At 42.5% G+C, this 22,954-nt stretch overlaps 2 protein-coding genes across 7 annotated transcripts in view; both read right to left on the bottom strand.

The window, feature by feature from the left end:
• Positions 1–22,954, bottom strand: part of ARHGEF25 (Rho guanine nucleotide exchange factor 25) — a 128,865-nt gene that overhangs the window by 13,983 nt on the left and 91,928 nt on the right. For all 6 annotated transcript variants that reach the window (XM_060762963.2, XM_060762962.2, XM_067464250.1 and 3 more), the window contains 7 exons: positions 20,533–20,843; positions 16,553–16,630; positions 11,777–11,904; positions 10,960–11,026; positions 3,184–3,287; positions 2,588–2,657; positions 868–957 (listed from right to left, as the gene is read on the bottom strand). In XM_060762963.2, the coding sequence (XP_060618946.2) occupies positions 868–957; positions 2,588–2,657; positions 3,184–3,287; positions 10,960–11,026; positions 11,777–11,904; positions 16,553–16,630; positions 20,533–20,843 (848 nt within the window). The remainder of the gene's footprint in view (positions 1–867; positions 958–2,587; positions 2,658–3,183; positions 3,288–10,959; positions 11,027–11,776; positions 11,905–16,552; positions 16,631–20,532; positions 20,844–22,954) is intronic.
• DTX3 (deltex E3 ubiquitin ligase 3) overlaps positions 17,071–22,954 on the bottom strand; it is a 152,782-nt gene continuing 146,898 nt past the window's right edge. The window contains exon 6 of the transcript XR_010909280.1: positions 17,071–17,101. The gene's annotated coding sequence lies outside the window, so the exon portion shown is untranslated. The remainder of the gene's footprint in view (positions 17,102–22,954) is intronic.

Here is a 22,954-nt window from a genome sequence, read left to right as displayed (position 1 = left end):
TAGGTTTACTCACATTCAAACCTAAGCTTGGCATGAAAAAAAACCCAGCAAGAAAGATGAAGGCTAAGCAGAGTGCGGTGAACATCTCACTCTGGTCCAGAACACTACAGAGGCACCTCTGTCATTCCCCACCCTTTTGAAATATATTTCTTCCCCATGTAGCACAAGATGGTTTGGAGAAGTACAATCTCATAGCCAGGCCAGGTGAGGCAAAGAGGTATTCACTGTCCCTTGAGCCAGTTCAAAGTGTCAAGACAAACAAACCTCTCAAGATCCCAACCAAATAGGTAAGCGTAGCAGATGCCAGCATCCATACTCACTGGCAGAGTTAATAGAGGCAGTGGGCATATTGGTAGAGTGATTCTAGGAGGTGGAGTTCAAACACAACTTCCAGCCTCTGCTAATGAGTTTTCAATACTATTATGTATTTACATGTGGTTGGGATGGTTCTGTCAGGGCAGGATGTTGGGACACATATCTACTGTGGTGATGCATGCACCCACAGAAGCATACACTTGGGATGGGAGACCCAATTATATATAGTCAAAAGACTTCATTAAGTTGTCCAAAACCCACATACACAACCCTTCAGATGTTTATGGTGGCAGCATACAAAAACAAAAGGACATGGCATGTAGTATCTGCTATGTAAATGACCTCTATACAAGATAGGAGCTGTGGGGGACTTTAAACAGGGTGCCAAGCACCATTGATCATATCTGTATCAGCTCTAAAAGGGCACAGGATTGTAAAAGGTAGAGGCAGCTCCATCACAGCAGAAAACGGAATCAAATACAAGCAAACTACATGGTAGAAACTGCAAAGGGAGAGTGAACAAAACCACAGCTAAGTCATATCTCCCCTTACCTCAAAGTACGTGTCAATAAACTCGGACACAATATGCTCAGATTTGGGTTTGTTCTGACAGTAAACAACATACATGTGCAAACGGCGCTCCTGGAACACAAGAAGAAAACAAAATACTGAAAAGAAATCATACATATGTAACAGCATGATGGCTTGACTTCAAGAGCAAGAAGCATGTCAAAGAGTAAGGTTCAAGTTTACATCTGACTAAGTTACTTCCTGGGGCACAAGTTCCAGAAACCTCCAGCCAGCATGGCCAAGAAGCCATGCTCTGAGAGGTGCAGCTTAATAAAAACTTTTCTAAAATTTCCTTATGGGAACATAACCAAGTGAAAATTCCACAAGCTTCGTAGAAGATATGGATGAGTGTTTAAATTCCCATTTCTGTAGATAAATCCAGAAACAGTACAGAAGGAAATCCATACCTTATCATCTATGGATTGTGCCAAGAAAGATGTTTCTTCCCAGAGACTTGGAGATGGCATTGCAGGCATACCATTGCCTTTGCAATGGTATAGGTATTCACTCTTTACATAAACTATTGTTTGTTTCTCCAATATTTCAGACACGACACTAGGAATGCCAAGACTAGCTCTCATCAGGATAGTTAGAATAGATTTTGTGTGTGTGTGTATCAGGAACGACCTGAGAAACTGCAAGTTGCTTCTGGTGTGAAAGAATTGGCTGTCTGCAAGGACGTTGTGCAGGGGACACCTGGATGTTTTACCATCCTGTGGGAGGCTTCTCTCATGAGCTGGAGATGGGTGCTCACCCGCTCCCTGGATTCAAACTGCTGACCTTTTGGTCAGCAGTCCTGCCGGCACAAGGGTTTAATCCACTGCACCACTGGGAGCTCCACCAGTTAGAATAGATGCAACTATCTACAGTTATCACAGGCATCTACTGGCTACTGCCTTTATTACCACTAGTGAAGAATAATGGATTTCCTGTTCACCTGCAATGCTTGAAGCAGCTTCTGGAAAAGTCAACTTCTTTATTTGAATAGGTACGTATGTATATGTTTGTTTCGAAACATGCTCATGCACCTTCAATTGTGATATGGCACATCAATAAACTATTTTAAGTCACTGTTGAAAAGAAACTATTTCCCCCCACCACTATACTCAGGTATTTCTAAAGAACTTTTAAACAGTGTGATCCTATTCGTGGTTATTTGGAAACAAGTTCATTATGTGATTTATTTCCAAGTTAAGGGGCAGAGAAGCACTGCCTTGTACTACAATTCTATGCATGTTTACTCAATAATAGCGACCACCAATTCACGGTGCTTACTCCCAGAACATCATACAGGCTGAAATAGTCTGGTAGTGCAAAGAAGTAACTGTTTCACATTCAAGTGAAGGGAAAAAGGGACAACATCATCATAATTTCTGCTTAGAATATAGCTGATCATTGTTTGAACACAGTGCTATATACTACGCTTAAAATGGCCAGATCAGAACAGAGTCAAGCTGAAATTTCATGTAACTACACAGCTTATAAAATCCACATTATCTGATTTGAACTGGATTATATGGCAGTATAGACGAAGATAATCCAGTTCAAATCAGATAATGTGTATTTTCTGCTTTGATAACTTGGATTACTAAGAACTGGATATATCTGAGAACTGCAGGGCAATGTAAAATAAAATCAATTGTAATACTTTAGCCACCTTAGGAATTCTGTTCTTATTTTAATCATAGTAGGAGAAACTTACGTGCTTTATGAACAGCTCAGCCAGTAGATCAGGATCCTCTAGACATTTCTCTAGCTGCTTAAGTAAATAACTGGTTTGTGGGGGATAAGAAGGAACAGAAGTGGTGTGAGAATTACAGGATATGTTCTCATGTCTTCCCACACAGAGAAACACTCCATTCTCTTGTATTTCCCCTGATGGGCTAAACACAAATGTTTCCCCCAGAGATGGCTCATAAATGCCATAGCATCTCTCCCAGGACTAGACAATTCGGGGAGAGGAGGCAGGCGCCCACTGAGGTGTTCCCTCTCACCTTGCTCATCTCACTTGGATCATAGGCACTTGGACAGGAAATCCAAGAGGAGTCACTGTCACCACAAGCCTATCATACAATCCTATATGACAGTGGTTCTCAACCTATGGATCCCCAGATGTTTTGGCCATCAACTCCCAGAAATCCTAATAACTGGTAAACTGGCTGGGATTTCTGGGAGTTGTAGGCTAAAAAGCCTGGGGACCCACATGTTGAGAACCAGTGCTATATGAGCTTCATTCTCAAGTTTCTTACCACCATTGCTTGCCCGCGCGCACCCAGGAACGGATGCTCACTCACTCACTCTTTGTGCCAGTCGTAGATCTGGTGGATGTTCCCAAAGATTATCTTGTCCTTGCCCTTCATGCCCTCAGGGATACCACGGGCCTTCATGGTTGATATATAGCCCTGTAGAAATCACAACAGTAGGCCAGATAAGTCAGGCTTCTTCTTCTTTAAGGCCACTTAGAAAGCAAATCCCACCTAAAGATGGATTCAGAGCTCACAGATATACTCTTTTGGAATAGAAGCTCCCAGAATTAATCAGCAAGTTGGGATATCAAGATGCTAGCTGTGAATTTTGGGGTATTTTAATGCAAACAAGTATCTTTTCAAACTTCTGGTAGAATCAGTGCCCAGATAAGAGTGTCAACATGCGGGTGAGATGAGTAGGGACCTGAGTCTTAGGAACTGCAACAAGAACTGGGGAAGTGTGTACATGCATATTGACATCGTTTCCAAAGGCAAATTCCTCACAGGGTTCTTCAGGCAAGATTTGTTTAGAACAGGTTGGCCTTTGCCTTCCACTGAAGCTGAGAAAGCGTGACTTGCCAGAGGTCACTCAATGACATTCCATGGCCATGCAGGGATCGAAATCTGGTCTCCCGGAGTCGTAGTCCAATGTTCAGACCACAAAACCACAACTACGTAACTCACAGCAACTACCTGTGTTTGGGAGAATTTGGGAGCTTTTCAAAAGCTTATAAAGAATTCTACAAAGAGTGACACTAGTGATGGACAAACAGCATTGAAAAATACTGATAGCCTGTTATCATCTTGGAAGAAGTCACACCAGAAGACATGGGGTGCTGCAGGACATCTGGGTGCACATGGAACGAGGAGGAAGAAATTAGCTGGTTTATGGGGTCCTTCCTGAAATCTTACCAGCTTATTCTTTAGAAAAATAGAATCTAAGAAAGCATCTAGTTCTTTTGGGTCTCTTGATCTCAGGGATGGACAACACCAACCCACCCTCAGATCACTTTCCAGTGACCATGCTATCTGAGTGCTTTTAGGAAAGGAAATTCCAAATACCTGGAAGATCAAAGGTTTCCCACCCCAGCATTGATATATTTAATTCATAAAGGTATTAGTAAAATTATGCAGTTAATTACGCTCAGTAAGATACAGACATGCTACGGTGGGGTTGCTGACAAACAAGAAGAGTAATCGTTGCCTTCTACTGTCTCCTCTTGCTGTTGACAAGCATCATTCATCGACTAGCACCATTTTTCCGTTGACATCATTGTGTTCCAGTTGACCATTTGTTTCCTAAACTGGTAAACTTAGACTACTGATTTTCTTGGCTTTAGAACAAATCAGGGTGTTTGTTTTCCTGGCTTCAGAACATGGCACTTGTTTTTGTCATTTTGTCCATGAGGACATTTTTGTCCTCGTGGCCAATGTTGAACATGAGCCAACAAAGTGATGCAGTAGCTAAAACAACCAAGGGGATGTTGGGCTCCATAAATAGGAGTGTATCCCTCTATTGGTTAGACCACACCTGGAATACTATGTCCAATTCTGGGCACTACAATTGAAGGAAGATGTTGACAAGCTGGAATGTGTCCAGAGGAGGGTGACTAAAATGATCAAAGGTCTGGAGAACAAGCCCTATGAGGAGCACCTTAAAGAGCTGGGCATGTTTAGCCTGCAGAAGAGAAGGCTGAGAGGAGACATAATGAGGACCATGTATAAATATGTGAGGGGAAGTCACAGGGAGGAGGGAGCCAGCTTGTTTTCTGCTTCCCTGGAGACTAAGACGTGAAACCATGGCTTCAAACTACAGGAAAGGAGATTCCACCTGAACATGAGGAAGAAATTCCTGACTGTGGGAGCTGTTCAGCAGTGGAACTCTCTGCCCCGGAGTGTGGTGGAGACTCCTTCTTTGGAGGCTTTTATGCAGAGGCTGGATGGCCAACTGTCAGGGGTGCTTTGAATATGATTTCCCTGCTTCTTGACAGGGGGTTGGACTGGATGGCCCACAAGGTCTCTTCCAACTCTATGATTCTATGATTTTTATTAAATTGGAAGAATTTTAATTCATGTCTAGAAGAGTTCTGGTTTTTTATTTATATTATGTGTCCTTGAATCCTTCACTCCCAGTATGACAACATTTTCAGGGAATAGAGCCACAAATTATGAGTTTCTGCATAATTTTGATGGCTTCACCAGGGGGTAATGGCCGGTCCAAGACTAACATAACAAGCACTTTTATGTATATATTAACAGTATTGCACATAGAATACTGGAGAGAAGTCCTAACAAGCTCACCAACAAAACAATTTGGTTAAATAAAAAAGAAAATAAAAAGGCTGGATTATTATTCAAGTGGATAAAAAGCAGAAACGAGCACGAAATTTGGCAAATCATCAACCAAACAATGTAGCAAGAAACAAAATAAGAAAGCACAAAGCAAATTGATCAAGACATTAAAACCTTCAATACACTAAGAAGTAGAAGACCAGTCAGGAAGGTAGGGGAGCTATTAAATGACAAGGATGCACACAAGGAAGCAGGCTTAGCAGTGGGGGAACTGCAGATAAACAAATGGAATCATTTGCCAAAAATAATGATGCTAGACAGGTACCCATCTCTGAATCAGTCTGCTTTAGAACTGACTGAAGGGGGAAAACAAATGAAAAGTAAATCAAGTGGCATTCACCCAATAGCTCTTGAAGAATAGGTGAGGAACCGTTGACATATAACCCAAAATATGTGACAGCGCTGTCTGCCTCTTTGAATCAGAGACCTTGGAAAGGGACCGGTATAATAAAACTATCTTTAAAAAAAAATAACTTTGGGGGAAAGAGAAAGAAATCCAGGAAATTATAGGTCTAGGACAGGTACCCAGAATAGACACTGAAAAGAATGATTGAGGACGGTACTGTAAAAGTCTAAGGAAGAACAAATAATCTAGTTGCAGAATGAATGACTGGCAAGGCTTTTCCAAAGGGGACATCTGCCTCACCAGCCTTCCAAAATGTTGTGAGAGTATCAAAAACACACAGGGATATGGACAAAATGGAGGACACAGTATTCCTGGCTTTTCAAATGCTTTTTGGCAAAGGCTCTCAAACAAGAACCAAAGGAAATTGAGCGGATATGGAATAGGATTGGTCCTTAACAAAAATATGCTTTTAACTAAAGGACATGTGCTTTTCAATCTTAAAAACAGACATGCATCTCAAGCTCTGAGGATTACCTGGGAAGGAATCCCACTGGAGCATTGCAGCACACTTAAACACCTGGGAGTTACTCTGGATTGTGCTCTGACTTACAAGAAGCACTGCTTGAATATCAAGCAAAAAGTGGGTGCTAGAAATAATATCATACGAAAGCTGACTGGCACAACCTGGGGATCACAACTGGACACAGTGAAGGCATCTGCCCTTGTGCTTTGTTTTGCTGCTCTGCTGCTGAGTATGCATGCCCAGTGTGGAACACATCTCACCACGTTAAAACAGTGGATGTGGCTCTTAATGAGACATGCTGCATTATCACAGAATGTCTATGCCCTACACCACTTGAGAAATTACTCTGTTTAACCCAGTATTGTACCACCTGACATCTGTTGGGAAATAGTGGCCTGTAATGAAAGGACCAAGGCATTGACATCTCCAGCCTATCCTCTGTTCGGATTTTTTTTTTTTTTGTCGTGTCAGGAGCGACCGCTCCTGTTGTGAGAGAATTGGCCGTCTGCAAGGACGTTGCCCAGGGGACGCCAGGATGATTTGATGTTTTATCATCCTTGTAGGAGGCTTCTCTCATGTCCCCGCATGAGGAGCTGGAGCTGATAGAGGGAGGTCATCCGCCTCTCCCCGGATTTGAACCTGTGACCTGTCGGTCTTCAGTCCTGCCGGCACAGGGCTTTAACCCACTGCGCCACCGGGGGCTCTGTTCGGATATCAGCCAGCAATCCAATGCCTTAAATCAAGAAATAGCTTCCTAAGATCTACAGAGATACTCACAGGAACACCTAAGCAAGCAAGAGTCCAAAAGTGGCAGGTCAAAACCCAGAATCTCAATCAGTGGCTGATAAAAGATCAGGAATTCTCCCCTGGGCACACAGAAGACTGGGCAACTTGGAAGGTGCTGGACAGATTGTGCTCTGGCACCACAAAATGCAGAGCTAATGAGAAGAAATGGGACCAGAAAGTGGAGTCCATCACATGTGAGTGTGGAGAAGAGCAAACCACAGACCCCTTACTACAATGCAGTCTGAGGCCCACCACATGCACAATGGAGGACCTTCTCACAGTGACACCAGAGGCACTCCAAGCGGCCAATTTCTGGTCAAAGGAAATTTAGTATAATGCCAAGTTTTTAACTTTGTTTGTGGTTTTTCTATACATTATCACTGTATTCTCAATTCGCTTCTGACACGATAAATAAATGAGCTAAAATGAGAAGCAACAGAAGTGGGGAATGGAAAGTAAAGAGTGGTTTGCATAATAACCAGTGTTCTTTATCATGTATATACATTATCTGAAATCAAGAGTAAACTGCCTGGCTAGCAAATGCCCCCCCCCCCCCCAATTATTCAGTAGAATAATTGCAGAATATGAAAAGCTGCAGAAGGATCTCTACACATTTGAGGAGTCTGAACAACAAAGGAAACAGATCAAATTCAACATAAACAAGTGTTGCTGTAAGAATCTTAAGCAAACATATTCATAAACAAATGAGATCTAAATTGATTGAACACACTCAGGGAAGAGATCTTGGAAAGATAGTGCTACGCCAACTGCATCTGGAAACAACAAAAATGCACAAGCTGTTTCGGTTTGAGATATTTTAAATGAGGAATTAGGCCCTCTTTAAAGATACCCTATTCATCTGAATGCTGCACTTTTCTTACACAGACAGATTTAAGAAGGCAAGGATATGAAGAGTGGGAGCGGGTAGAGGATAGCTAAACAGACACAAGGCTGAAGCTATAAAATTACAGTGTGGAGACGCTGAATACCAGAAGTTGATGTCACCCAATAAAATTGACTGGCAGCCATTCAGCATAAAGAAGGAGAAGCAGAGAGAGGGAGAGAAGGAGAGGGGGAGGAAGGGAGAAAATAGATGGATCGCTAGCACTTTTTCGGTTTGTTCAGGTTACAACAGTATCTGGCAGCCATCACTGAATGTAGAGTCCTTTGCGACGATTACTTGCCAATCTATTTTCAGTAACTGCAAGGAGAAACGTGCCTATCCTGAAAGCAAAAAAAGAGATGGGCACAAAGACTGCCCCAGGCCAAATTCTAGATAAAATTTCACTTATGTGGAATTAAAGATGAACCAACCAGACCATGCTGAATTCATTAGGAAAACAGTGTGCATTTGTATTGGGATAGGGAGAGAGGGGAAGTCGTGCTATGCAAAGGACATCGCAGTTTTCATGCCCTGAGAGAACACAATGTGATAGTGGTAAAAGTGGCTTTCAGTCCCCACAAGGGATTGAGCCCTAATCTATATATATAGAAAAAATATGTATGTATATATGCTGGTTGTTATGTACCACAAAGGCTCCTATATGCTTCATGGACCTGAACCAAACTTGGCACACATATCTTCCACATATCTTTGGTTAGACCACACCTGGAATATTTTGTCCAATTCTGGGCACCACAATTGAAGAGAGATATTGACAAGCTGGAATGTGTTCAAAGGAGGGTGACTAAAATGATCAAGGGTCTGGAGAACAAGCCCTATGAAGAGTGGCTTAAAGAGCTGGGCATGTTTAGCCTGAAGAAGAGAAGACTGAGAGGAGATATGATAGCCATGTATAAATATGTGAGAGGAAGCCACAGGGAGGAGGGAGCAAGCTTGTTTTCTGCTTCCTTGGAGACTAGGAGGTGGAACAATGGCTTCAAACTACAAGAGAGGAGATTCCATCTGAACATGAGGAAGAACTTCCTGACTGTGAGAGCCGTTCAGCAGTGGAACTCTCTGCCCTGGAGTGTGGTGGAGGCTCCTTCTTTGGAAGCTTTTAAACAGAGGCTGGATGGCCATCTGTCAGGGGTGATTTGAATGCAATATTCCTGCTTCTTGGCAGGGGGTTGGACTGGATGGCCCATGAGGTCTCTTCCAACTCTTTGATTCTATGATTCTATGATTATCCATCATAAAATAATGGGTGTGTGTGTGAAATTTATTTATTTATATTTTTTAAAAAACCTTTCAGGCCCAGAGCAGAGGGAAAGAAAAAGAACAAAGTGTATTGGCTGTGGCTGGGTGAAGTGGCCCTCTGAAATGTCATTGAGAAAGAAAGGGAGTGAAATAGATTGGCAATTGTTAAGTGACAGGCATATGAGGAGAAGGGAGGAAGGGAAAACAAAAAGAAAAGGAGGGGGAAGAAAAAGAAGGGAAGGAAGAGAAAGGAAAGGGGGGAAAGTATGAGGGAAAAAAGAGATAGAAGGAAAGAGAAAGAAAGGGAGGAGGGAGGGAGGTAGAAAAAGGAAGAAAGGATGCAAGGAGAGGGAGGAAGGTATATGAGAGAAAGGGAAGAAGCAAAGAAAGAGCCACAAAGAGAGCCTGCCCATTGCAGCCAGAGCATTGTTATGGAAACATTGTGATCTAGGACACCTCAGAGCTGGAGAAAAGAGAAAGTAGGTGGACAGTGGCTCCTATGATACCTGGGCAACAGTGGGTATATATCGTAGTATAGCCACTTACAGGGAGTGGTCAACCCCACTATTTAAGGAGCTCCATTGGGTGCCGTTCATTTTATGGTCCCAATTCAAGGTGCAGGTTCTTACCTACAAAGCCCTGAACGGTTTGGGACCCGCCTACCTGCGTGACCGCATTTCTGCATATGAACCCACGCAATCTCTTTGATCATCTGGAGAGGCCCTGCTCTCACTCTTGCCCCCTTCACAGGCGCAATTGGTGGGAACAAGGGAGAGGGCCTTCTCTGTGGTGGCCCCCCGACTCTGGAACTCACTTCTTAAGGATATCAGGCAAGCCCCACATTGGCAGTCTTTAGGAGGAGTCTGAAAACGTGGCTGTTCCAGTGTGCCTTCCCTGAATAAGGAAATAATCCCCAGCAAAATGTCCTCAGAAGCACTTTAACTACTCGTTGGGTTGTTCTCCCTTCATTTCTTTCAAAACCCTCCTACCAGATACATCCTACCTCTGTTCATGCCCAGCGTTTATTGTTTAAATTTTAAACTATTACATTTGGCCCGGCCATAGGTTTTTTAAATCCTTGCGTGTTATTATTTATATGTGAGTTATATTAATTGTATTGTTTTTTGCTTATTGTTTTTTGTTTTACTGATGTGTTATAGGGCTTGGTCTCATGTAAGCCACTCCGAGTCCCCTTGGGGAGATGGTGGCGGGGTATAAATAAAGTATTATTATTATTGCCATATTACATAATAAAAAAGCTGGCATGAATGAGAGGTATCATCTGAATAGAAAGATTTTAAAAGCCCCTGAATGGAATTCTGTGATCACACTTTGTTCCCACTGTTCTCTCAAGAGGGGTGCCTCAAGGATCATGGGGTATATCTACACAGCAGAATTAACACAGTTTGACACCATTTTAACTGCCATGGCTCAATGCTACGAAATCATAGGAGCTGTAGTTTGGTGAGGCAACAACAGAGAACACTGAAGACTTGTAAAACTACAAATCCCATAGCATTGAGCCATTGCAGATAAGTGGTGTCAAACTGCATTAATTCTACAATGCAAATGAATCCACAGAAGTATGAAAACAGATGTATCACAGTTTGCGTAATAAAGTGAAGCAGCGCCTGATGGTAGAAAACGGAATTAGTGACTAAAACAGAGAGTTCTTTGGCACCTCCACAATCTGGCCCAGGTCCTCCACGTACATCTTCTCCGTCTCAATCAACTCCCTGAGAACAAACCTGCAGACAAGAAAAACAAGCAGCAGTGTCTGAGGAGAAGGGATTTCACTGGGTGAACCATGTCCCTCATTTTCTTACCTATCCTACCCATTTCCTTGTTCTGCACATACGCATCACCAATTTAAAAAGAAGCAATTGAACCTCCTAAACACAAAGTCTGAAGGGCACATCAAAACAGCCCAAGCTAGAGGTTGTTTTGTGTGTTTTGTCGAAGGCTTTCATGGCCAGAATCACTGGGTTGTTGTAGATTTTTTCGGGCTATATGGCTATGTTCTACAGGCATTCTCTCATGGCCATATAGCCCGAAAAAACCTGCAACAACCCACTGTTTTGTGTGTTATAAACAGATTGCTGCCACACTGTCTTCTGCCGATATGGTTAGCTTCCCGCAGTCATCCCGGCTAGGGCAATTCCACACAGTGTGTGTCTACATCATCTGTGCAAAAGTGGGAAAAAAACAATGCTCCTAATACTTGCAGGTATTTAAGGATTGGCAGAAGGGATGAGGAACCAAGCCACTGGTGATGGACTGTAAGAGCAATAGTTCACTAATGTCTGGAGGGTCAAACATCCCAAGGTCCTGCTTTTTGTGGGGTACACCCTAAGCACAAATGTTGTCTGCACATCAAAGGTGTTAAGTTGGGCATAAGAAACACCCCTGTGCGACAATTGCTAGTTCCCCTTGCTCCCATCCCCGGCCCTTTTCTCCCACCAAGCCTGTAAGCTGGTGCACCAAAGGAAATCACTTACATACTCTTTTCTAAGGCACTGCGCCTCTCCTCCTCTTCCTGTTCTTCAGAAGCTGGGGGCTGCGCAAGAGGTTCCGAGGGGGCCCCAGGGCTTTGGGGGTCACTGGGGAGCAGAGGAGGGTCAGGAGCCTGCCAGGAGAGAAGAGAGCCCATTGAACCAACTTTATGGCCGGTAACACTGAGAAATAAACTGAGACTGGTGTCTCAAGAGACACATCAGGTCATCTGGCTTGAGCCAGGAGTCCGGTCTCAAGTTTCCTCTCCGCTCACTTTGGAAGATGAGATGTTTTGAAAGATCAGTGGAGGAGTGAGAAAACATGCCAAATACAGACCCAAGAGCACTTCTACAATTTGAAGTGAATCTCTTGATTTTGAGATAGTCGCCAGATTAAGGGTCTTCCCAGAAGAAGTCATTATTGTGCTATTTTGCAGCCTCATTCACAGAATTTTAATCATGGGCTCAGAGGACATCGTTTTTTTGTTGTTGTTTTCTTTCAGTGTATAGATGCCTTCAAATTGCGCATTGATGTGTGGCTACCTAGTGAATTTCATGAGGCCTCCCTGTTTTCAAACTGCTGAACTTGCGGTCAGCTGTCCTGTCGGCACAAGGGTTTAACCCATTGCTGATGAAAATTAAGGAAGAAAATGTAAAATCAGTGTTATTGGATATTGAAAAGGCAAAAATAATAGTAGAAACTATGTAGCAGATTATATGATGTTTGATTTTATACAAGAAAGAAGAACTACAAATTATAAAGAAATGAGAGGTATAGAGCAAAAATGGTGGAAAACTGGTTGATTATTTTTTTGTCATGTCAGGAGCAACTTGAGAAACTGCAAGTCGTTTCTGGTGTGAGAGAATTGGCCGTCTGCAGAGATGTTGCCTAGGGGACATGCCAGAATTGTACTATATATAAATAACTCCTACTGATTCACAAAGCAATTTCCAACTTACTGTGATTCCAATTTTTTTTTCCAGTGTTATGATGTCCAACACTAATTCAACATCTTTGTCTACTGTTTTTTGCTTTTAAAACCTGACACAAGGTGACATTTAAAGCAAACACATACTACATCTTGTTCACAAAATGTAGTGCAATAAACTATTAATTGCTTGCCCTCAATGCAGGGATAGGTACAAAAAAAGCTTGCTGAAAAACAATATCTCAAATCTATCTTGTGAAGGATTATCTGCTTTGACAGGCTGTGTCTCTTTAGGTTTTATTTATTTCGTGTCAAAAGCATTGCACAAATAAACAAATACAAAACTGATAAAATAGAGGGAGCACAAGCGACTAAATAATTTTAGAACAAACACGGGCAACAGCAACCACATTGTCTGTAGCTTTAAACAGTTCTTCCTCTGTGCTTGAAGCAGGGCATTGAGGACATGCATGCAGATGCTGAGTTGTCTGTTCTGCTCCACAGTTGCACAAGGTGGAGGATTCTTCTAGGCAGTGTCGTTTAGCCAGATTGTCTTTTGATCTGCCCACTCCACTTCTGAGTCTGTTCAGGGACTTTCAAGTTGACCATTCTTGGGTTGTCCCTAGAGGCAGACTCTCTTGGGGGGGGGGGGGGGCACAACCAGTTGAGATTTCCTGGTTTAGCTGCCCAGAGGGATATTCTTGCTGTTGCTGGGGGAACGTTAAGAGGAGTGGTGTCTCTCATGAAGCTTTTCCATGATTTGAGTCTACTGGGAGAAAGCTGATAGCCAAGCAGTAGATGGCTTTCACAGTGTTCATCCTGATTTCTCTAACAATTAGCAGCAACTTCCCGTCACACATCAGTGGGGCAATGCCAGCTAGCTTATAGAGTCTATCAACAGTTATAGGTTTGAGACATCCTGTAATTATTCTGCTTCTTTCGTTCAGTGCTATGTTCATCTGCTTCGCATGGACAGACTTGTACCAAACAGGGCAGGCATACTCAGCAGCTGAGTAAGACAAGGCCAGGGCTAATGTTCTTATTAATTTTGGGTCTGCATCCCATGTGCTGCCAGTAAGTTTCCACAGAACGTTTTGTGTGCAGTTACTTCGTGCTTGGTGTTCACACAGTGTTTCCTAAATGTTAGTGTTAATCTAAGGCAGGGGTTCTCAAACTAAGGCCCAGGGGCCGGATACAGCCCTCCAAGGGCATTTACCTGGTCCTCGCTCAGGTCAACCTATGTCAACAACTTGAAAGCTCACAACAACAACAACAATCCTATCTCATCAGCCAAAAGCAAGGCAGTGACATCTCCAGCTCATCCCTTGTTTGGGTATCAGCCAGCACGTCAACGACTTCAATCAAGAAATAGTTTTCTAAGATCTACTCGCTGGAACACCTCAGCAAGCGAGAGTCCAAAAGTGGCAGGCTCAAACCCAGAACCTCAACCAATGCCTGATCCCAAATGAGAGACTCCCCCCTGGGCACACAGAAGACCGGGCGACTTGGAAGGCGCTGAACAGACTGTGCTCTGGCACCACAAGATGCAGAGCCAATCTTAAGAAATGGGGCTACAAAGTGGAATCCACAACATGCAAGTGTAGAGAAGAACAAACTACAGACCACCTGCTGCAATGCAACCTGAGCCCTGCTACATGCACAATGGAGGACCTTCTTGCGGCAACACCAGAGGCACTCCAAGTGGCCAGATACTAGTCAAAGGACATTTACTCAACTACCAAGCTTGCAAACTTTGTGTTTTGTCTGTTTGTTTGTTGTGTTAGAAATGTAATACAATTGTCTGGCTGCCCCTGACACGATAAATAAATAAATAGCTAAAAGCAGGCCCACACTTCCCATTGAAATACTAGTAATTTTACATGTGTTAAAATTGTTCTTCATTTTAATTATTGTATTCTTTTAAAGTGTTTTTTACACTACAAATAAGATATGTGCACTGTGCATTCATGTTTTTTTCAAATTATAATCCAGCCCTCCAACAGTTTGAGGGACTGTGACCTGGCCCTCTGTTTAAAAAGTTTGTGGACCCCTGATCTAAGGTGACACCAAAATATTTAGGATAGGAACAGGTCTTATAACCTGAACATGGGAACTTACATGTGAAACACATGGGATCTAGGACTAAATTACCCTCTCTTCAAACTCTCCATAAGACCCAAAAAGTATCACATTCAGTATTATACACAGTACTTTCTAGACTAGGGCTAGTGAATATGTAGCACTTTAGAAGCTTCACAGCCAATAGTGAGATATGTGAGTTGCAGTCCAACAGTATCCAATGTATTGCATATTTCTTATCCATGTTCTAAACCAGGGGTCCTCAAACTTTTTAAACAGAGGGCCAGGTCACAGTCCCTCAAACTGTTGGAGGGCCGGATTATAATTTGGAAAAAAAGAGTGCATTCCTATGCACACTGCACATATCTTATTTCTAGTGCAAAAAAAAATTAAAAACAATATAATAATTAAAATAAAGAACAATCTTAACAAATATAAACTTATTAGTATTTCAATGGGAAGTGTGTGCCTGCTTTGGGCTGATGATATAGGGTTGTTGTTGTTGTGTGCTTTCAAGTCGTTTCAGACTTAGGTTGACCCTGAGGTTGACCCTGAGTGAGGGCCGGGTAAATGACCTTGGAGGGCTCTATTCGGCCCTCGGGCCTTAGTTTGAGGACCCCTGTTCTAAACCTAATTAAAATCAGACACATCCATCGTGATATGTTTAAGTTTGCAAACAGAGTCACGCAAACACAAATAGTTCCTATATCTTTTTTTTTTTTTGTCATGTCGGGAGCGATTTGAGAAACTGCAAGTCACTTCTGGTGTGAGAAAATAGGCCGTCTGCAAGGACATTGCCTAGGGGATGCCTGGATGATTTGATGTTTTTATCATCCTTGTGGGAGGCTTCTCTCATGTCCCCGTATGAGGAGCTGGAGCTGATAGAGGGAGCTCATCCGCCTCTCCCCGGATTTGAACCTGTCGGTCTTCAGTCCTGCCGGCACAGGGGTTTAACTCACTGCGCCACCAGGGGCTCCCTATATCTATATCTATATGAAGTGTGTGTGTATAGGTGTGTGTGTACACACACACACACACATACACACACATGTATGTGTGCATATATATATATATATATATATATATATATAATCCATACACATTTTATATACGCAATATGCAAATATGCACAATGCTAGGAACATGTATGCATATTTATATACACATACAAAAAGAGTATGTGCGTGGGTGGGTGAGAAAGGGAGAGGAAAAGAAATCTGCTTTGATTCAGTTCATCTTTAATCTAGGGGAGTTTTGTTGTACCACTAAATTAGACAGGGTTGCTAAGAAGATTTTTATTGACTGCTTTTCCTTTTATATTTGCAAAAGATCCTTTTGCAGTTGAGTGGTACATAAGTATCACTAATAAAGAAAAGCAATTTAAATTATCTATCCACTAGGCACAAAAGGGGACACTTCAGCATTAGCTGTATCAGTATCAATGCCCACACCTTTCTGAAGTGGCAAAAGGCTACCTTGCATTTTCCAGATGCGGTCTGCTATTGTTCTGCCTTACTTGCTGAAATGTATGGGCTTTCAGGTCCATTTGTATTTATCATTCTTCTACTTCTTCCTCCATACTGTTTTTCTCTTACCATGGAATAGCTACACTTGAGCCTCTTGACTGCTAGCGCAAGGTGGAAATGGCTCCCCACCATGTTCAGACGTAGACTTTGTCTCATGAAGAAAAGAGAGAAACAGATCCCTGATCCCCTCATTTGAGAGGCAAAGCTGCCTTAGTCCATTTGTTCCACACACACATATATACACTCACCTGGGTCTGTCTTCCTGAGGCATCCCCTTCGAGCAAGTTGGAAACCAGGGAGAGGTCTGGGAGATGAGTGTTGCCATCCTGTGAATACAAGGAAAGGGTGTCAAGAAGACAGAGAATGGTAGCTTCACACTCCTCAACTTTTCACACTTTCCTGGGAAGCATACTGTGCTATCAATAGTGCTTCTGGTTGCTTTGGTGTCACCTTCCCAAATCCCTGACAGTTTTTCAGTCAGATCCTACCACACGTTGGCTTGGATCGGGACACACTCAAACATGAATTGTAAACAGCCTGCAACGGGTTTAAAAGTCGTTGTGCAGAAAGATGTCAATACTCTGTACTCCTCCTAGAGCAAATAAAGGAGTGATATTGTCAAAGGCTTTCATGGCCGGAATCACTGGGTTGTTGTAGGTTTTTTTCGGGCTATATGACCATGTTCAAGAGGCATTCTCTACTGATGTTTTGCCTGCATCTATGGCAAGCATCCTCAGATGCAGGTGAAACGTCAGGAGAGAATGCTTCTAGAACATGGCCATATAGCCCGAAAAAACCTACAACAACCCAAAGGAGTGATAGGCATTGAAGAGGAAAACTAGTGGGTGGAAGGAGACGTTTTCCTCCTCCTCGCCAGTTATATCTTGCAAACGGCCTCCTTGCCATTTTAAAAATGCATTCCTTCACTACCCACCAATCATAGTCAGGGTTTGGAAACTGGAATCAAGCCCAGCCGGGGTGAAGATATTCTGAGTGAAGCGGAGGAAGGGGTTGTTTTAGTGGAGCTTTTAGCACCTGTCACTAGCAACAAGATGTTCTTGATCTAACACTGGCATGTAAACAAAACAAACTGAGTAAGTATTGATTGCAGTAACTGAGGGCTGACAATTTGGAGCTCTCCACTGACCCATGTCAAATACTCAGTACCCAAAACTAGCATGTCAAATACTCAGTAGGCAAAATTAGTGTGCCAAATACTCAGTAGCCAAAACTAGCATGTCAAATACTCACTACCCAAAACTAACATGGGTTTTCTGTCACACAAGGTAGAAAATCCCACCTCTTTCCATCCTCAGCAGAAAAAACACTAGCTGAGGATGGATTGCATTGCCCTGTATCCCAGGGTCTGATCCCAGATTATCTGTTTAATATTATTAATTAATTAATAAAAACTTATTTATATTCCATCCTATCTCCCTGAGGGAGATATCCCAGATTATCTGGCAGTGTAGACTCATACAATCCAGTTCAAAGCAGATAATCTGAGATCAGAAGGATGAGCGAAGGAAGATAGATGCTTTTGAACTGTGGTGTTGGAGGAAAATTCTGAGAGTGCCTTGGACCGCAAGAAGATCCAACCAGTCCATACTCCAGGAAATAAAGCCCGGCTGCTCACTGGGGGGAAGGATATTAGAGGCAAAGATGAAGTACTTTGGCCACATAATGAGAAGACAGGAAAGCTTAGAGAAGACAATGATGCTGGGGAAATTTAAGAGGGGCCGACCAAGGGAAAGGATGGTTGGTATCCTTGAAGTGACTGGCTTGACCCTGAAGGAGCTGGGGGTGGCTATGGCTGACAAGGAGCTCTGGCGTGGGCTGTTCCATGAGGTCACAAAGAGTCGGAAGTGACTGAACAAATAAACGAAAACAACAACAAGAGCCAGTCATCACCTAATCTCTCTCTCTCTCTCACTCTTGGCTTCAGGACAGCTACAAAAACCCCTGGATTTCTCTGAAGATAGATAAAAGTCCTGCCGCCATGGTTTGATACTAAGCTATTTTCCCCATGTCTTGGTTTTACTGATTGAAATCTGGAGTGTCTATCCAAACTATGTTACACACTGTATTAATTATTCTGAAAGCAGCTTTGGATTTATTTGACAAAGAAAAGTCACCATGAACATAGTGCTCAGCTGATTATGTACCAATACCTCTTTTCCACAGATGTTTGCATAATTTGTGCAGCGTTGTCACAGGCGTTGCATTTGGATACTTCTACAGCTATTTCTTGAACTTGAATGTGTTTACAGATATGACTAAATAAATGCTCTTCATAGTATATCTTGCATGTCTTCTGTATGTGCTTGTCATTCTTGCTAACTTTCAAATTAGGACTAGAAAGTGCTCCGGGTAGAGTTGCCCTTAAAATGGACCTATGAGTGCTAGACAATTGGCATCAATTAGTATGAGTTTAAGATGCTTCTTCTTCTTTTTAAATCCCTCGGATGCGCTGGACTTAAAACTAAGCTAGATATTTGCTTAAATGACGAAGCAAATTAAGAAAGAAAAGGACAAGATAGACAGGGCAAACTAGTACCCCAAATTGGGATTGTTATTCTATGGAAAAGGATGATTACAAATCTTAAAACTCCATCCCAATCTTCCAGCACAATTTTCCATATTCATCTTTCCAGAAGGGATGGAACCACCAAATTTTATCAGTGCCTTCAAGTCTCATAGAGGGATGCTAAAGTCAACAGTATCAAAAGTCTCAAGGACAATGTAAAAGAGTACCGAACTCCTCCATCTTTTCACAGTTTGCAAAAGAGGGGATTTCAACAGGTACAGTGTCTCATGAAAGCCACACTTTCTGCAGTCCCTACTTCTACATAACTATGAAGGTGAAGGCACTATTTTTGCATCTGCCCATCCTCTCCTAGCTGCCCACATATAATGCAAGTTTATACTTCATGGGTTTGGTTATACATGAAGAGGTCTCCTGGTCAACTCCTGGTTTTGGGTTTTGTTTTTTTGTTTTTTGGAGGGGGCTCCGTGATGATGAAACTGCAATTGCTTCTGGTGTGACAGAATAAGCCATCTGCAAGAAGGTTGCCCAGGGGACGCCCAGATGTTTTTGATGTTTTACCATCCTTCTCTCAGGTCGCCGCATAGGGAGCTGGAGCTGACAGAGGGAGCTCATCCATGCTCTCCCCAGATTCAAACTTCCGACCTGTCTGTCTTCAGTCCTGCTGGCACAAGGGTTTAACCGATTGTGCCACTGGAGGCTCCCTCACCTGGTGGAAGCATACTATAGAGCTGCACTGGAAGACCTTAAAAAGCCTAGAGAATGGATCCCTTGTACAATACATGGGCAGACTACATGACCAGTCCATCTGCTGGAGAGTCTGCTCCTGGTGCATTACTGTATATACTTGAGTAGAAGCCAAATTTAGGCTGAACCCCCCCCCCCCCCTCGTCTTATACTCGATACAAAGTTATTTATTATTTTACTGGGTTATTATTATTATTATTATTATTATTATTATTATTATTACATGTATTATTTTACTCTGTTATTATTATATTTACATTAGTTTATTCTATTATTATTATCACACTAGCCGTCCCCTGCCATGCGTTGCTGTGGCCCACTCTGATGGTCATGGGGGTTCTGTGTGGGCCCAATTCTGTCGTTGGTGGGGTTCAGAATGCTCTGTGTTTGCAGGTGAACTATAAATCCCAGCAACTACAACTCCCAAATGTCAAGATTCTATTTTCCCCAAACTCCACCAGTCTTCACATTTGGGCATACAGAGTATTCGTGTAGAGTTTGATCCAGATCCATCATGGTTTGAGTCCACAGTGATCTCTGGATGTAGGTAAACTACAACTCCAAAACCAAAATACTGCCCACCAAACCCTTCCAGTATTTTCTGTTGGTCATGGGAGAACTGTGTGCCTAGTTTGGTTCAATGCCATCGTTGGTGGGGTTCAGAATGCTCTTTGATTGTAGGTGAACTATAAATCCCAGCAACTACAACTCCCAAATGGCTTATACTCGGGTCAATACATTTTCCCAGTTTTCTGTGGCAAAATTAGGTGCCTCGGCTTATGTTCAGGTCGGCTTGTACTTAAGGATATACGGTATACTTTAAACTGCACAGCCTGACCACAAGAAGATGGAGGTTAGTTAGTCTTGCCTTTTTAGGAAGAGTTTTAAATAAGACAGCCCCTAACCCTGCACACATCTGTCCTTTTGCTCTCTCACCGTGCTGACGGAGACACGGGGACCCGCAAAGGGTCCCTCCCCTTGGCTCAGGAGGCCCAAGTCGATGCTCTTGCGTTCCTCTTGACGCCCATGTCGCCGCATCCGGCCCTCTGGTTTCCTGAGTGGGCGTTCGCCTCGAGGGAGCCCACCAGCACTCAGCTTGCGCACAGGATTGGTCAGCCATTTCTTGAGAGTGCTGACCGAGTGACGGGAGGCAGGGGAGCTGGGAGCTGAGCTGCTGGATGCCTGCGGCTGGATGGAGGCCACTGAGGCTGAGATGCTGCCATCGCTGCCTGCAATGGAATAAGGATCTGGAAAGAGAGGATAGGCACAATCAAGGAGTGTTCATGGACAGATTTTGGGTTTAGACAGGGGTGAGCAACTCAGGGTGCAAATTTCTTGCTTCAAAATGGCAGTAAAGGGCTTTGGTGGCATTTCTGCCCTGGCCAGTTTAGGCACATGACAGATCTTTTTTTTTAAAAGAGGAAATGAAGAGGAAATTATATCTTATCCCTTCCTGTTAAAAACACTTCTAGTGGTACAAAAATCTCTCCAGCCCCCCAAAGGACATGGTGGCGCAATGGGTTAAAATCACTGAGCTGTAGAACTTGCTGACCAGAAGGTTTGTGGTTTGAATCTGCAGGACGGGGTGAGCTCCCACTGTTAGCCCCAGCTTCTGCCAACCTAGCACTTCGCAAACATGCAAATGTGAGTAGATCAATTGGTTCCAACTTGGCAAGAAGGTAAACAGTGCTCCATGCAATCATGCCGGCCACATGACTTTGGAGATGTCTACAGACAAAACAGACTCTTCAGCTTAGAAATCGAGATGAGCACCACCTCCCAGAACCAGAGATGAGCACAACCCCTCAGAGCCAGAGATGAAAGTGTATCTGTATTTCTGTATTTTGTTGTTTCTAGGCATTGACTGTTTGCCTGTCTATATATGCTGGGATCCACCCTGAGTCCCTTTGGGGAGACAGAGTGGAATACAAATAAATTATTTACATATAAGCTAAATAACAGTGGTGCTAATATGCAGCCTTGTCTGACCCCCTTATGTGTCTCAACACTGTTTTGAAATGCAGGAAATAAATTATTATTATTATTATTATTATTATTATTATTATTATTATTATTTTACTGACACAAAACTACAGTATGTCACAGCAAATGAGATCTATATGCTGAATTTTGTATCACAAAATCACAAGTCGAACACTTCCCAAGCGACTAGGACTGTGTGATGTACAGGGTTAGTCAAAATGCATAGGCCAATAAGCCATTCAATTGAATGGCTTATTGGCCTATGCATTTTGACTAACCCTGTATTTTCAAATGATGCGTGCAGATCCAAGTAAGGTGACCTTTTGCAGTTGACAGATAGTGATTTTATCAATGTTTATTGTTTCCAAATGCCGGCTGAGATATTTTGGCACGACACCCAGTGTGTCGATGACCACTGGGACCACCTGTACTGGTTTATGCCAGAGTTCGATTTTGAGGTCCTGATAACGGCTGAGTTTTTCTTGTTGTTTTTTCCTCGATGCGACTGTCACCCAGTATGTTAACATCAATAATCCAAACTTTTTTCTTTTCCATAATCATGATGTCTGGTGTATTGTGTTCCAAAACTTTGACAGTCTGGATTCGAAAGTCCCACAGTACTTTTGCAGGTTCATTTTCCACTACCTTATTATTATTATTATTATTATTATTATTATTATTATTATTATTATTTTCATGGTGGGTTCTTGTAAAGAGATCTGTCTGGAACATTTTTTTCTGAACTGTGACATAACTGGTACCCAATTCAGTGAAATGTTCAAAAATAATCCACTCGGTCCTCCTACAATTCCAGAGGGGTTGTTTGGTTAATTCAGCTTTGATTCATATGTGGCCACAATTCAGGAACGTTAAAATATTTTGAAACATTGTTTTTTCATTCTTACAAGATATCCTGAAGCAAAAAGTGTGCTAATAAGAGGCTCTTTTTGTCCTCTCCATCTTCAAAGGATCTAATTAAAACTTAAATATAAAAAATAAATTGCAATTCTCATGCATAGAAATTGCCAAACACTGGAAGCTCACAACTGAGATCTTTTTTTTCTCTTTGAGATTAAAAGAAGGAGGAAACTAACCTTTTCTATAACTGTATTCAATCTGTGTTTATTCTTAAAAGTTGAAATACAACAAAAATTAAGTATGAGGGAAACTGGAGGGGGAAAAAAAGTATTCTTATGAAAGCAACACTCCATTAATGAATCAGTAAATCTGGTCCCGGTTTTAGTTTAAAGAAGCCATCTGAGGCTTTGGAGGCTAGGGATCAATATTCTTTATACTCTTTTTGAGTTCAGGCTAAAACCTAAATCAGATTCATTGCCCAACTAATAAAAGACAACATCTGCCACGGCTTGGAAGT

This window comes from Anolis sagrei, chromosome 2, assembly GCF_037176765.1.
Source record: "Anolis sagrei isolate rAnoSag1 chromosome 2, rAnoSag1.mat, whole genome shotgun sequence".
NCBI lineage: Eukaryota > Metazoa > Chordata > Lepidosauria > Squamata > Dactyloidae > Anolis > Anolis sagrei.
Note: the sequence above shows the minus strand (reverse complement) of the source record. Positions and strands in the feature narration are given on the sequence as shown.